General features: G+C 41.3%; 1 protein-coding gene across 4 annotated transcripts in view; it reads right to left on the bottom strand.

Moving 5' to 3' along the window:
• Positions 1-8,845: 8,845 nt before the first annotated feature.
• LOC136863239 (uncharacterized) overlaps positions 8,846-16,952 on the bottom strand; it is a 150,292-nt gene continuing 142,185 nt past the window's right edge. For all 4 annotated transcript variants that reach the window (XR_011017786.1, XR_010859178.2, XM_068225886.1 and 1 more), the window contains 2 exons: positions 9,170-9,292; positions 8,846-9,072 (listed from right to left, as the gene is read on the bottom strand). Coding sequence is in view for 2 of the 4 variants with exons in the window: in XM_068225886.1 (XP_068081987.1) it covers positions 8,995-9,072; positions 9,170-9,292 (201 nt within the window). In the remaining 2 variants the exon portion in view is untranslated. The remainder of the gene's footprint in view (positions 9,073-9,169; positions 9,293-16,952) is intronic.

Here is a 16,952-nt window from a genome sequence, read left to right as displayed (position 1 = left end):
ACCTCTTCTTTTACTAAGTAAATTTAGAATGGGCACTCATTGCCTCTATTAAGGTTAACTTATCTTATTTAATTTCGAACTTAAATGTAACTTAGACTGTTGAGCGGATAAGAAAGCGGCTACTGTTTGTTGTTTTTTTTTTGTTTTTTTGTAAAATGTAGATTGCGCCTTTAAGAGGCTTGGATCTTGTAAATTTTGGAGAATAGTCTCCTAGTGAGTAATTGTGTTGAGTAAAGATGCTCTGTCTAATGTCGTAAATTTCGGAGCCAAGTCTCCTGACTTGTAACTGATTGCAGCAGCAGTAATTGTAACTTTTCAGCTACCTAAATCTTCTCTTTAAAATATCTGATTACTCTTAAACGTCAAATAACTATTGTGCTCTCCTTACGTATATCTAATTGTTATTTGTTATTGTCTAACAAAGTTTGAATCTGAAATGAAAAAACCTAGGAAAGAAATAACATTTCAATTTTTAGAGTTTTAAATTAAAATTTGATCTTTTCTACATCCACCCATTCATGCCCGCACCGTCTTACACCTCTGCGTTCCACATATCCCCGGAACAACAACGACAATAATAATAGTAATAGTAATAATAATAATAATAATAATAATAATAATAATAATAATAATAATAATAATATTGGCTTTACGTCCCACTAACTACTTTTTACGGTTTTCGGAGGCGATGAGGTGTCGGAATTGAGTCCCGCAGGAGTTATTTACGTGCCAGTAAATCTACCAGCACGAAGCTGACATATTTGAGCACCTTCAAATACCACCGGACTCTGTTTTATTACTCTAATTTATTTCAGGATGACCCAATAAATGCACACACACATATACGGTATACACACACAAGTCTCTTCAGCTATGAAATTACTTAATAATTTAATTTCGTGTGGCTATTTCTAGCCGAGTGCAGCCCTTGTAAGGCAGACCCTCCGATGAGGGTGGGCGGCATCTGCCATGTGTAGGTAACTGCGTGTTATTGTGGTGGAGGATAGTGTTATGTGTGGTGTGCGAGTTGCAGGGATGTGGGGACAGCACAAACACCCAGCCCCCGGGCCATTGAAATTAGCCAATGAAGGTTAAAATCCCCGACCCGGCCGGAAATCGAACCCGGGACCCTCTGCACCGAAGGCCAGTACGCTGACCATTCAGCCAACGAGTCGGACTATGAAATTACTAATTCATAGCAATTAGTGAGTTGAATCGCTAATTGCTGACTATGTACAAGTCTCTCTATTCTTTACATACACCAGGGAGTCCCAGGCCGGTTGGAATTACTTGGGGGACAGCCATGATCTTTACTTTCACATCTCCAAACCAATCTCCCCATACAGCAATTGGAGTTGAACACAAAGCTACGGGCTACACAATACACGATAGCTATTCCTTGGTTCGACTGCAGTAATTCACACAGTCACATTCAGTGAATAACTAAACAGCAGCAGCTCAACAGTATTCAAAAGCAGGACGATACTCACAACAGCGAATATTAACACAGGTCCAATTACTCCACACTCGCAATAGCGGCTTCCCTCGCTGACTCACGACGACCCATAGTTCACAGAACTAAACAAACACACAGTACTCTCAGGTAGTACACAGTCTTCCGTTCCACACGTCGTCTTCAGTCCAGGTACTCGCCTGACACTCCGACACACTAACAACAGCCCCTCGTTCAGACCTCGATGGGAAACTAGCGGCAGCCAACACCTCTGTTGCCCTCAGCCCGGCCACCAAACCCCAGCACAAAAAGTCTCACACTGACTCCACCTCGGAGTCCAAAACTGACTCCGAGTCCAGCACTAAGACTGACTGTGACTCCACCACGGAGCCCAACACTAGCTGACTGTCCACGGCTGGCCTCCCTTTTCATAGCTCTGATGATGTGAACCAGAACATTCGCGAGGTGACTAGAGGTGGAACATTCCCGTTGAATCTCGAAGAAACTTACAGGTAAGCCAGCCGACGAGAACAGTGCACGGAAATGCCAGCCATGCCCTCCAGGCCGGTTGGGAGCTCACCGGTCAGCTGACTCATTAGTCCCTTCCAAGAAGTACCGAAAGCGGCTACGACATGGCTGGCGATGATTAAAGCCGTACTTCGCGGCATGCCAGCTAGGAGGTCCTGGATCGTTTCCTCAGTGGAGAACGCCCCCTCTTCCAGTAGTATTTCCCGCATTTCGTTGAGGGTGTCAAAGTTGCGACGCCGGACATTTTGTCCAAGCATATCTCACAAATATTCTAAAGGATTGATGTATGAACTGCGAGCTGGCCAGTCAAGGGTACATATCATGACGTCGCATAGATATTCCTTCACACAGTGAACGGCATGGGAGCGTGTATTTTGCATCAGGATGAAATAATCACCAACCTAGGTAGCATAGGGGATTACATGCTCTGCTAACACCTCTGCGATGTAACGCAGCGCATTCACAGCACCTCAATCGATGAAAAGGAGCTCCGTCCAGGCCTCAAAGCTGACATTAGCACATACCATTATGAAGCTACCCCCAAATGGTGACCTCTCGGAGATGTTGCAAGGTGAATATTGCTCACTAAACCTATTCCACACTCTATCTCTACCATCAGGTGGCCGGAGGCAAAATCGTGACTCATCTGTTTACAGTACCATTGGCCAATGCTCCTCAGACCAATTCGGATGCTGACGCGCAAACTGCAATCGTGCTGCTCTGTTCTAGAGGGTAAGCTGTGGACCAGATGCCGGTCTTCTTAAGGTCAAGTTGGCTTCTGGAAGTCTTAGTGACATTTTCTACCGCCTCGACTCGATTTCTGGCTTGGACAGCAGTAGTGTGACGTTCCCTCAAGACTTGGATGACCAAAAGCCTATCGCCCCTAGCAGATATAGCCCTCTGGCGGCCTGATCCATGTCGTCTGTGGCAGGTACCAGCTTCACGAAATCGTCTTAGAACACGCTGGATGCTTCCATATGATGCACCGATGGCATTGGATGCATAATGAATGCCGCGTCCATCATCCACCAACACCACTGCTCCTGAAACACCTTCTGGGCTAAGAGGCATTTTAACTTGTCAAATGTGAAAGAGAAACTGAAGGCAAATAATTCTTTGTGACAGATATGTTATACATCGATAATACATCAATAGCTTCCGCCCCAGTATGGTATAACTTGAAAGGTTTTATTGCTAGTCGATGAAATAAAATTGAGTTCTTATCACTTAAGGGTGGAAAGCAGCTATTTATGTTTATTTTTGATCTATAAGCATCATATTCTTCTCCAAAACTGCGGAATACATATTGGAAACCGCCTTAGTGTAAATATTAATGCAAATAATGGAACAATTCCCTTCAATAATTGATATTTAACAATTGAGTAACTAAGAGAAGGGGCAAACCCATAAAATCAAAGTTTCGAGATAAATAGGGTTTTACTAGATTATACAAAACACAAAACAAAATTGAACATTTAAATATCAGTTTATAGTCTTTAAATTAATTACATACCAGTGTAACTCAGAAAATCACTAGTAGAAAAATATAAGTTTAATAATTAATAAACCTATATGTTTTAAAATAATACTGCATGCAAAGAAGGTAATACTGTAAATTAGGATTTTTCCGTTCTTCGTTTTTAGTGTCAAGATCTTCATTCACTTTCTTAGTAGTTGGTTTGAAGCTTAAATACAGTCCGTGATGCACTGCTGGCAGTATGGCAGTATTGCAGTAGACGCAGCAAATTTCTGTGTTTTAAATGATTAATATCCTTTCCTGATTTGTACATGATAGTCAGGCTTGTTCAACACTTCATTTGTAAGCAACACTTTCATCTTTTTGTTCTTTTGTGGCCTCCCAGGTTGTTTTTTGGAAACTATGAACTTTTATCCATGACTGTGAATCTGGGTATGAGAACTTAAGGAACAGGAAAGCTGGCTTGCCTTTTGTTATTTTTATTGTTGTTATTTATCTACTCAGTACTTTTCTACCCTCAGCACTTAGTTTGTCCTTCACTACGATGTTTAAGAGTGTTTTAAATCCTTGAAGTCTGCACAATCCATATTCACTAGTGTAAATGTTTTGTGACCCGGGCACTGTTAACAACGTTTCTCCACTGTTCGGGAGTGTAAACATAATCAACTTGACGAGACTTTTTCTCTATCATTCCGAAATCGCTGTCACTTGGCAAAAATGTGTAGCCAGGCATCAGAAACGAATATTTTATTTCATCAAACTACCCAGTATGTACCAAAATGTAGTGCATAATAAAGATAACCATATTCGTATTTTGGCCGCTACAAGAATCTGAGAAGTACCAGAGTTTTGTTTTGTATTAACTGAATGTCAGCCAAAATGTTTAGTAGGCACGAACCTATTTCACAGGATCCCCGAGAAGCAATGTTTTCTGTCCACATACACTTGATACCAGATTCCTCATTGCATACATGAACACCTAGGTTATACATCCACAACTGCCTGAGATATAGCACTTTTTCCGCAGGTTTTTTAGATAAAGGTAAAGCCTGCTGTAAGCCGTATGTGAAAACTATGTATTTATAAGTAGGATCTTTAGAGTCTTTTCTGCCATCAGTTAGAGTTTTTTTATCTTTGCTCTTTTTTTGTTTGATGAAGCCTAACTGCATAAGAAGCATCATTCTCATCCATAGCCCTCCACTAATCGCATACTGCGCAGGTGTCACTTAATGGTGCCTTAAATCCAATGTTAAAGTTTTCATTAAAATATGTACCGGTATGTATTTCTCATATGAAAGAGGAGGGCATACGTCACTCTGTTTCCCGTGTTCTTTGAAGTAGAGTCTGTGCATTTCAGAAACTGATTCCACCGAACTTACGTAGCTTTTATGTGGGTTTTCCTTTCTACTATAGTGGCTAACGTACCTAGGAAACATGTTAATATTGTTTACACGCACAATTAATTTAACAGTCAGTTACTTTTTTCAACACTGCCCGTGTCTTCCCTTCTTGTCCTGACATGGTACTGATGAGACGGAAGGTGACCCAGAAAATGAAGTACTTCCATTCGGACTTGTATCACTATCACTAAAATCATAGTCAGCTCTTCCACATGATTGTTATTTTTTCATACCACGTCTAGCAACTAAAACACGCTTTCTAGATACAGAAAAAGTGTCACGAAAAGCTTTTAAACACACACTAACATCTTCACCGCTTTCATTTTTTTAGGTAATGGTAGAATATCACCTTTCTCTTAGGCTCACTCCTTTCTTTTGCATAGGCTCTCTTACATGATTTCTGTTTAGTTAGACCAAACCAAAAAGCATTTTGCAAGTTGTAATTTTCAAGTTTGTAAAATCCTACAAAACAGTTTTCTTTTTCAATATCAGATAGTTTGTAATACACCGCTTAACATTAACCTTTTCATTCTTCACTGCGCACTTACATCCTTCACCCATTCGCTTAGCTGGCCCAGGTTTCTTAGTTGTATCACTTATATAAGCTTTACCAATATATCCCAATCTCTTAACTATGGACCTCTTCCAGTTGTCTTCGTTTCGTTTTTAGTGCTTTACATTTACTCACATTAAAACCCCTGTTTGTGGCACCACAATATATTTTACTCACACTAACACTGCTATTTGTACCATCACAAGATATGTTCTGGTTAGAAAAGTAACTACATGTCACTCTCGCCCCTTCGCTTCAGTTGACTGAGGCATGTGGGTTAGCCCCTTCTTTTACTAAGTGTACAGCTGATTCCCAAGGTCCTGACATTTCTATGTGTATTTGGACAAACAAGGAACTATCCCACAACCACAAGCAGTCCACAGGATTGCTAAGAGATACCAGCACTATGCAAAAGCACGATAAAACAAATTTCTGAACTTTTGTGGGTTAGACCCCTCTCTTACTCAGGCACTCAATTACGATTTCATTTTTACAGAGCGATCCATTTTTTTTTTCTGCCAGTGTATATCCTATTTAAAAACCAGCATTTCCCCAACATATAACATCAGTTTCCCATTTCGGTGTAACTTCTTTCATTCTCACCATACGATCATTAGAAAACACAGTTTCAGTCACACATGTTCCTATAATATATCCAAGACTTCCAAAGATATGACGCTTAATACACCTAAATTTTCACTCAGGTTGCTCTTCATTTCTTACAGTTTTATCCTGTACACTAGGTAAGTCACTGTGCCTTTAAATCACTTGATTGAACGTTAAATTATTGCGGAGCACAAAATGATCGCGTGTAGGCTTTAACACCGTGACTCCATTACTACAATCACAATAATACATTATTGCAATTGGTTACCTTAACCTGTAGATAGTGGTGTATTAAATCCTGAATTGGTGCTGTTTTCTGACCAAGCGTGGTTTAATTTGCATGGATGTGTAAACTGGCAAAATAACCAGTAATATTTACGTGAGAATCGAAGAATAATTCATGAAATTCCACTTCGTGACCTTAAAATAGAGTTTCATGCACTATTAGAGCTGAAAGAATTTTACGGCCTTTGATAATGACACAATTTATTCTGACCGATACATAGAATTAATACTGAACGACGTTTTTCCTCAACTGACTGAAAAGGAAAAGTCGCTCGAATATATCCAGCAAGACGGAGCCACAGCACATATCACTCGCAATTAAACGAATGAAGTGCGTGATGTTTTCGGGGACAGAATAGGCCTAATTACCCCAGGGCAATGGAGAGCTCGCTCTCCCGATTGAATGCCTCTCATCTTTTATTTATGGCGAGTGTTTGAAGGACGGAATACAGAGAAGAATCCTCTGAACCTTAGAAGAACCGAAATTTTAAATATTAATGAGGCTGAATTACAGCGAGTGAACCGGAATATCATCACACGCTAGAACGTTTGTCTACAGCCTGAGGGAGAGAAGTTTCAACACTTACTGTAACAGGGTAAGTTTTATTGTTTTTCTACCTACATATATTTCAATCTTACTATCCATACCTTGAGGAGACACTTCCAGTTCTTCGGGGCTGGTAGATGATTTGGAAAAGAAGTGAAGCATGAAGTAAGACGAGAAAGCTATACCCAACTAACATTGATGGAAGTTTGGAATTTAAATTGTCCGATTTCAAAACAGACGTAAGATCCCAAAATTAATTTTCACGACGCCACTCTGAATTTTAAAGTTCTGAGGGATCATTTTCACGCCGACACGGAAGCTTTTCTGCGTGAATGACTTTTTCCCTGTCAGAGTGGAATATTGAAGCTGAAAGGCATCAAAACGAAAGAAAATCATGGCAGAGTCTCAGAAAGGCTGGTCTAACCGCAAAAAAATAAATGTAGGAAGGCATGATTGAACCACACGGCTGTCTTCACGTAGAAATGGATGGAACGTTCACTCTGATGAAAGATGCCGATTCCTAGTTCAGCTCCCTTCTCGACTTCAGTTTACATTGTTACGATGTTTACAGTAGGCGAGTTAAAGAATATGCCTTTAAGTGCAGAAGCTTGAGTGAAGGCTATACTGTGATTAATGGAAAGCAGCATTTAAAGAAAATGTTGTGTTGGAAAATGTTTCCTTCAACTCACGCTGAGAGAATGTCAAATCTTGAAGGGCTTCTCGATGTCACAGTGCGGTATGGAGATTAGTTCAAAGTGCACATTCCGAAGCTAACTATTTCAGTTTCTATTATTAGCTGTAAGTGGTCAGTCAGTAAGTTGAAAATGAAAAATAAAAATCCATAACCTGTTCCCAGTCATTTGACTGGGTCAGAAACGGAATGAATGAAGCCCCCATCTAGTGGCGAAGATATGAATTGTGCCGGCTGCCGAAGCCTGTCGCACTCCTCTGGGGCAATGATTAATGACTGACAGATGACATGAAATTATATTGGAGAGTGTTGCTGGATTGAAAGATGACAGGGAAAACCGGGGTACCCGGAGAAAAACCTGTCCCACCTCCGCTTTGTCCAGCACAAATCCCACATGGAGTGACCGGTATTTGAACCATGGGACCCAGCAGTGAGAGGTCGGCGTGCTGCCGCCTGAACCACGGAGGCTACTCAGTAAGCTGAACTGAACGCTTTTCTGTTTAAGAGCGTCTATAATCCAAAATATACTGCATGACCTTGCCGTCAAGACTATGGATAGAGAAAACGTGGAAAATCTAACTTTGAGAACAACACGCATATCTTTTTACCAACGACGGCAAGAAGAAAATTATCACCATTTGTGTGTAGATTATAGAAAAATAAACTAATTACAATCGTGAAGATATTTTGTACTGAATTCGTTTCATCAATTGACAATTTTATAATCTCTTTGCATTGATTATGAACGTTCAAGAAATGAAATATTTTTGCTAAATGTAGATGTGATAGATAGATAGATAGATAGATATAAATGTGTAAATGATTTATTTGATAAAGTTTATACAGACCTATACAAAGTACAATATATTGCAGAACTGTACGGGTAAAAATGGAATGGCGTATGGGTTTTAGTGCCGGGAGTGTCCGAGGACAAGTTCGGCTCGCCAGATGCAGGTCTTTTGACGTGACTCCCGTAGGCGACCTGCACGTCGTGATGAGGATGAAGACGACACATACACCCAGCCCCCGTGCCAGCGAAATTAACCAATTATGGTTAAAATTCCCGACCCTGTCGGGAATCGAACCCGGGACCCCTGTGAGCAAAGGCCAGCACGCTAACCATTTAGCCATGGAGCAGTACTTGGATGGGTGACTGTACGGGTAACTAACAAAGACAGTGTTCCTAATTTTCTACTCTCTTAAATAAAATAGACGTAGCAATGTATTGAAGTGGAACCTCTCCTTTTTATGACAATGGATGGGAAGTAGCTAGGAATTGAAGAGAGCCATGTTGTTATCAAAATATTTACTGAAATTTGCTTCAGTATTTGGAATATGTGTCTGAAATAAACATTTTCTCAATTGAAATAATATTTAGTCAAGACAATATTAACAAGCACTCTTCTCCGTCGATACCGCCTCAAAAACTTCTCCGTTAATCTCTGATCGATGGACTAACGCCTACGGCGTGAGTGTCTGATATATAACTCAATTACACGGATTGAGTATAGGCAGCACACTATATTTGGAACCTGGAAAATCAAAAGAATCATGTTAATGTTTTGACAACTGTATATATAAAGTAAATAGTGTAGAAGATGGGCGTTAATACTAAGTGATCATTCTTACCCGAACATATGGGTTCCAGTCAAAAATACCACCGATACTCCAAAAGAAGGTGACAATAAAGGAGCTCAGAATTCCAACGTATGAAAGGCCTTCTGTACGGTGAGTAGTGTTGATGATCGATGACTGGAAAGCGGAGAAAGAGAATTCACTCGCTAGACTATCTGTTACACACAATGAAAGTACAGTATAATACTACGATTCGTATTTGATATACAGACATGGACGCAAGTATTCGTACAGTACAATATGTTACATTAAGGAACTTTTATCTCGATTAATATTTCGTGTTCATATTTTATTAATAATAATGTTATTGGATTTACGTCCCACTAGCTACTTCTACGGTTTTCGGAGACGCCGAGGTGGCGAAATTTAGTCCCGCAGGAGTTCTTTTACATGCCAGTAAATCTGCCGACACGAGACTGGCGTGTTTGAGCACCTTCAAATACCACCTGACTGAGCCAGGATCGAACCTGCAAAGTTGGAGTGAGAAGTCCAGCGCCTCAACCGTCTGAGCCGCTCATGTCGGCTTGTATTCTATTCCCCTTGGGTAACATGTATGAGATATCCCGTAATACCATAAATCAGCGACAAGTGCAAGATCGTATTTGTGTGCTAAGACGAGAAATGTTTACGTTGTAACGTCCATTTCTTCCAGAACAGAAGTACTCGCACTTGGCTGTGAACAAGGAAACAACAGACAAACTAGTTTTCTACTGTACTGTTCTCCCTCAGGTGCCTACTGCATGTTAAGCGAGCAGTATTGGGTACTGGGTGGGATACAAGTGGTTGAAATGAGTCACAAAGGGAAGGAAACTACAGTGGAAATGGGGCTGGCATTCTCATATTACATCATATTACATAACTCCAAACATTGTTGGGAGAAGTCGTTCGACTATCCAGAGTATAATTAAGTGATTGAAAGAAACGGAATTGCTAATAAACAAAGAAGGAGGTCTCCCGCAAAAACTGACCATTAGAAAAAAAAGGGACACGTGGTGCAAATGACCAAGAAATATCCAAAATCCACATCTACAGCCGTATTAGCTTATGATGAAAAACAGTTCAGAAAGCAAGTGACATCCCGAGGAATAAGGCGACTCATCAATCGTGCAGGATACAGAGCTGGGGTACCCACAAAGAAGTCCTAAATAAGCAAGGTGAATCGGCAGAACATATTCAAGTTCGCAGAAGCTTATGCAGGAAATTAGCTCGATTTCTAAAAAAGCGTCGTTTTGTCGGACGAAAATAAATTCAACCTGTTTCATAACTATGACCGTGTTTTGGTTTGGAGGAGCCCCAATACTGCTCTTGACATCCAGAATCTTCAAGCTGTTGTGACCGGGCGAGTTGGCCGTGCGGTTCGGAGCGCGCAGCTGGGAGCTTGCATCCGGGAGACAGTGAGTTCGAACCCCACTGTTGGCAGCCCTGAAGATGTCTTTCCGTGGTTTCTCATTTACACACCAGGCAAATGCTGGGGCTGTACCTTAATTAAGGCCACGGCCGCTTCCTTACCATTCCTAGGCCTTAACTGTCCCATAGTCGCCATAAGACCTATCTGTGTCGGTGCGACGTAAAGCAACTAGCAAGTTATTGTGAAACATGGTGGAGGTGGTGTTATTACTTGAGGGTGGATGGCTGCGTCTGTGTCGAGGAGCTAGTTTTCACTGAGGTGAGCTACGTGCAGATTTACTTACTTACCTATTCTGAAAGAAAATTTGAAGAAGGGAATAGAGAAAGTGGATTTTGGAAATGATTACTACTTCCAGCACGACAACAATCCCTAGCCTACAGCCGAGATTGTGAAACCATAAGTGCTTTACGGTAAGCCCCACACCTTAAAACTCCCGCACAGTCCCCCGATCTCAATCCTATTTAACACCTCTGGAATGAACTTGAAATAAGAGTACGAAAACACCACATTTCTTGTAAATATCAGCTAAAATTTGCTTCTGAAAGAGTGGCATACGGTGATACTGGAGCAGAGACAACATGAAATCTGGCTCACAGTATCAGCAAGAGACAGAGGGAGGTGATTCATTGATGAGTTAGGCTTCGATCACATTGGAGGCACCAAATTACGTGCACAAGCGTGCCTCCAATGTGATCGAAGCATTAGGCACGCTGAGTACTGAAGGACAGAATTCATCATTGTTTTTCGTTCGAGAAAGATTAATGTAACGTGAATGTACGAATACCTTTATCCGGCGTAAAACTCGTATCGAGAGATTGTCTTTGTATGAAAAACGTTAAAATTGTATCATTATTGTGTCCATGCGTTCAATTGATTAGTTAATCTCATGTATACCTGAAATATTCATACTTGTTCGTACTGAGAGCTCCACAAATGAATACTGTACTTTGGTTTTTTCCTAGTGGACCGGGCGAGTTAGCCGTGCGGTTAGGAGCGCGCATGTGTGAGCTTGCATCCGGGAGATAGTGGGTTCGAACCCCACTGTCAGCAGCCCTGAAAATGGTTTTCCGTGGTCACACCAGGAAAATGCTGGGGCTGTACCTTAATTAAGGCCACGGCCGCTTCCTTCCCATTCCTAGGCCTTTCCTGTCCCATCGTCGCCATAAGACCTATCTGTGTCGGTGCGACGTAAAGCAACTAGCAAAGAAAAGTTTCCTAGTGCCTATACGAATATTTACGTTCAAGTCTGTAGATCCAACTTCAAATAATGCATAGAGGTCCATGTTGTTTCACCTAAGGTCATATCTGATCACTAGGCCAGTACAAAACTTGTTAAGTGTGTTTGATTTTGGTGTTATCAGTCACTTGACTATTAAAGTGGGTAATTTCAATTACTTTTGACATTGGATCTGGAAGAAAAGCCCATGCTAAAAGTAAGACAGTAATCCACCATTTCCTTTTTTCTTAAAATTATGGAACACTTAGAAGAATGTCAGTCTTAGAATGACATTGTAAGCGCTGAGAACCTTTCACCTTAGGTTAACGAACGATAACTACACTCGAATCTGCCAATTATTCCGTCTGAGTTTTAGTAGAGATTATACGCTAGAGAATAATGAGCTGTCAGTGATTTGTACATTTTCAGTATAAAGATCAATTAACTGAATGTATGAACAGTTTGCTCATCAGTCGTGCAGGATACAGACACGGGGTACCCACAAAGAAGTCCTACATAGGCAAGAAGAATCTGAAGAGCATATTCAAGTTCGCAGAAGCTTATGTAAGAAGTTAGCTCGATTTCTGGAACAGCGTTGTTTTGTCGGACAATGCACAATCTTGAAAGGAAATATTACAGGCTGTTAAGGGAATTATCCTAAAATGCTGCTCTAAAGATAGGCTATCAACTGCGAGAACACACGTCGGATTTTTGCTGCATTCCTTGTCACTGTCTTCCGTGTGTCCAGAACATTGCCATTTGAAATTCGCCATATGGAAGAAATGTCTACAATATGTTGGTTATGTTTTGTTATTGCAGAATTGGCTACATCCGATTAATACTTTAAAACACGGAACTACAGGTAACGTTCGTTGCTTGGAATGGTAAATGCTTCTACTTTCGGGAGAAAGTGGATTCGTTGCTCACCCTCAGCACTCATAAACGGTTTACCATGATTTCCCATTTTTACATGTTTCACGTCACACTAACAACTGCATTTTTCGTCGACGATAGGAAAAGAGAGGATCAGTACTGGGAAGGTAGTGGGATTTGGTCTTAATTAAGATACACGGTGTGAAAATTGCACTGCAATCTGTGGTCACTTTGGTAAGAAGCCAGTACACTAGGAATAAGCTATCCCTCCGTAGAAACAAAAAATACCACAAGGTTGTCACAAGGAAAAGTCGACCAGGGAGATGCTACGAGCTAGGGCCTATTGTTTTATGAGAGGGGCGGCGTTTTGAAAATCAGTTTAGGCATTAACTGGACCTCACAACATATATTTTCGTAAACTCAAGTCTATTCGTGATCAAAAAATTAAACTGATACCAGCTGTTGGGCCTTTAAACATTTGCGTTCTCTTTCACACTCACTTCCCTCCTTCTCAAGGTCAAGTTGTCGGTGCTGTTAACATAAGAGGGTAACTCTTGCCATTTGTGTTGAACCGGTGACAGGCCTACCTATAGTCATTTCGTTTTGTAACGACACAATATGTGTCCTGTTACTAAGTAAATTGTACATCCATTGCAGTTCACAGTGATTACGTTTATACTGTACTATCACATCACCCGAGACACTGATGCTGTCTTTTCATTTTTAAATTTCTAACATTTTAAAAATGTTTCTCTTTTCATCTGACCGTTTAAGAGGGATTCGCGATTGGTCACAGAGCGCTGAGAATATTGGTTTGTGTGTAAGTGATCTGTAGCTGCACATGTTGGCCGACATGCTCCTCTCCTACAGTTCAACGTGTATACTAACAGTGGTCAAATGAAGGATGACATCAGCAACACACAGCAACTGTGGAAACCCACGTGGTAATCGTGTGCTCGCAGGGGGCTAACGAGCCTGTGTCACTGCAGCAAGTGTTAGTTTGATCCCCACGTCAGAGATGGCAACTTGAGCCATGGCTGGCTTTGCCTACAGCCGTGGACAGCCTGTTCTACCGTGGCAGCTCTCCTTTTAACTCGCACTACGCAGTGAAAGGTGGGGAAAGAAGGTAAAATCAGAAGGTTTTGGATTGTGGGGGCAGTAGAATATATCGACAGTATCCTCTGGCTTCCTTTATATCAGTATTCTGCTTCTTTTCTGGCCGTTTTACCAATACTATGCGGGTCAGTACTAATGTAGATTAAGCTCAGTTTTAAGGCCGGATGCCCTTCCTCATGCAAACCCTATGTGGAGGGATGTATTCACTGTTGCGTGTTTCTGTGGTGGTTTTTTGTGTGATGTGTTGTACGTAAATGAAGATGTGTATTAAGAGAATTACAAACATAGAGTTCTCAAACTAGATGAATTAACCAAACGCGGTTAAAATCCCAAACCCGGCAGGGAATCGAACATAGTGCCCTCTGAACCAGAGGCAACTGCGTTGACCATTCAGCCAAGGAGCCAGACTGCATTTTAGTCAGTATAATACAAAATTTTCAAAGAATTGTGGAGTCAGAACAACTGAAGAAAATGATCACAATATCTACAGGGGAAAGTTAGTTCGTTTTAGTTTTATTTATTCATTTTTACAAGGTCTGTTTATTAATCTAAGTTTACGTACGTTTTATATTAACTGACTCTGAATAAATGAGTACTGAAATGCCATTTATTATTAACAATTTATTTTCATGAAACACATTACGAAATGTTTTGTGATGTAAGTTAAATAAAATATTTATGTCATTGCTCTATGAATAATATAATTTCAGATGCAAAGTACAGGTTCTGGGTCTCTGTTATAAACCCAGACCGAGCGCACGGTATTTCTACTCTGCGCTACGGCAGCTGCCTTACGACGCGCGCGGCCGCCCTGCTTTAAGCGTGTATACAGACTTATATGAAATCTTACCTTATAAAAGATGCCGGAAGTGTAATCCTTCATAATGAGGGACTTCAAAAATGCCATTAGGATTTTCTGCACACCAATAGCGAGAGTTATGGCTGTTCACACGACCATTAAGATGAAACCAGGCAGAACACAAGCTGTGGGTGGAATAAAGGATCATTCAATGATTCAAGTTACCACTCACAATATCTCACTCTTGTGACTGGATCAGCGCGTTTTAAACAATGGGCCCGTGTAAACCTGTACGGATTACACAGCTTTGTAGCTCTGTGTGCAGAAGAAACTGAAACCCCTGCTTGTTGTGCTAATTTTGTGAGTGATGTATTCGATGACCGTTCAAGATTGGCAGCCATGTCATCTAGTTTTTCCTCTGTTAAAACTGTTCGTGTGCGCGCATGCTTGTTTATTGAGCACTGAGCCAGTAGTTTCAAATTTATTTACAATTACGTGAATCTGTATATATGCAGGTGGCACTTCACCAGGAAATTGACCGAGCGAGTTGGCCGTGCGGTTAAGAGCGTGCAGCTGTGAGTTCGCATCCGTGAGATAGTAGGTTCGACCCCCACTGTCGGCAGCCCTGAAGATGGTTTTCTGTGTTTTCCCATTTTTACACCAGGAAAATGCTGAAGCTGTACCTTAATTCAGGGCACGGCCGCTTCCTTCCCATTCCTAGGCCTTTCCTGTCCCATCGTCGCCATAAGACCTATCTATGTCGGTGCGACGTAAAGAACTAGCAAGAAAAAACCAGGAAATTGCTGAACAAATGTATCGCGTACCCGTCGAACCGATTCGTACTTAAAATTATTTTCACATGCGAAAATAAATGTCTCACCATGTTAACAGCTGAGATTCAGACTGGCGACTGCTAGGTAGAACACGTGCACGCTCCTTGCAAGGTCAAGAAATATGCGCGCGGCTTCCGTACAGCTGCTTAGGTCTGGGAGAGTAGAAACATCGCTCGACGGTCTGTGTTTATAAGGGAGACCCTGTATGTATGTGTATACACATGTTCTCCTCTCCTCATTTCTTTCCAAAAGAATATGAAAATACGTATATTTTTGAATTTCGAGTGGCTATTTCTGGCGTGGTGCAGCCCCTGGAAGGCAGACCCTCAATAAAGCACTTAGCCAAGATGCCGAAACGCCCACCCAGTTCCTCCACCGATTCACCCCCCACCTCCCAACTACATCAAATCACCAAACCCGCCGAATATCCTAGCCGGAAAGAAGGCGTTACCTTCTAGCACCGCCGTCTCAATCCTATATACTGCCTGCTCTATGCTATGCAGTTAACATGCTACTCAGCGTGAGCTCTTAGTGTCACGAACCTCCGCTAGGGGCGCCAGCTAACGCACGCAACTTATATCCGTACCCACGTTGTTGTGTTCTAGTGCGTTTGCATCGAGCATTTGTGTGTGTATCTCTGGTTGTAAAATGATTAATTGTTGTGTTCCTCTCTGTATATCAAAGCAGGAAATCCAAATTCTTCAGGTGTGATGATTCCTGTTATACCTCCAACTAAAGAACTTTGGGAAAAGATCAACCAAGGGTAATCAATGGATTTCATCCGATTATTCTCGAGTTTGTAGCCTGAATTTTAGAGATGGAGATAAAAGATAAAACTAAAAGAAAAATATATTGAAGCCACAGAGCGTGCCTAGTCGGTCTTCGAATTATCCCCATTAACTACAAACAAGAAAAACAGCTCCACAAAAGACCAGACTGCGACAAGATATTTCTTCGGAGGAAATCTGTGATAAAACAAGCTCTTCAACCGCAGGAAATACATTGGATGACGAGTACGAAATTCATTTGAACAACGATGTATCAATCCAAGTCAATATTCCAACGAGTAAGAATGACAGCAGTGATCAGAAAATCAGACATTAGAGGCTCCGATCAAGCATTCTGAGACTGCAATAACAGCTGATGAGTAACCATAATGAAGTTAAAAGACTACAGAGACAATTCGAATACAACCCAGAAATTGATTGTCTGAATAAAGTAAAGGAAGCAGCCAAATATAAAGGAAAAACGACCGTTTTTTAAAAATCAAATTTATAATTTTCGCAAGACAAAATCCGGGCAGTCAGAACAAACCACGCGGTATATGTGGCGTGGAGAATAGTATCCCAAACGGTTAGAAATATGGCAGGACTCCTGGTCTAGTGTCAGCTCGGTCACAAAGTACTCTGGACAGGTAGCCTAAATGGAAAATGTTGATAGTGTTTGTCGGGATTTCCCAATTAGTGAAGGAAAAACTTAGAGCTGAATGTAAAACTCTCAGACCAACAGAGAGGAGTGTAATAGTGATCGCC

The sequence above is a fragment of the Anabrus simplex genome, chromosome 2, assembly GCF_040414725.1.
Source record: "Anabrus simplex isolate iqAnaSimp1 chromosome 2, ASM4041472v1, whole genome shotgun sequence".
NCBI lineage: Eukaryota > Metazoa > Arthropoda > Insecta > Orthoptera > Tettigoniidae > Anabrus > Anabrus simplex.
Note: the sequence above shows the minus strand (reverse complement) of the source record. Positions and strands in the feature narration are given on the sequence as shown.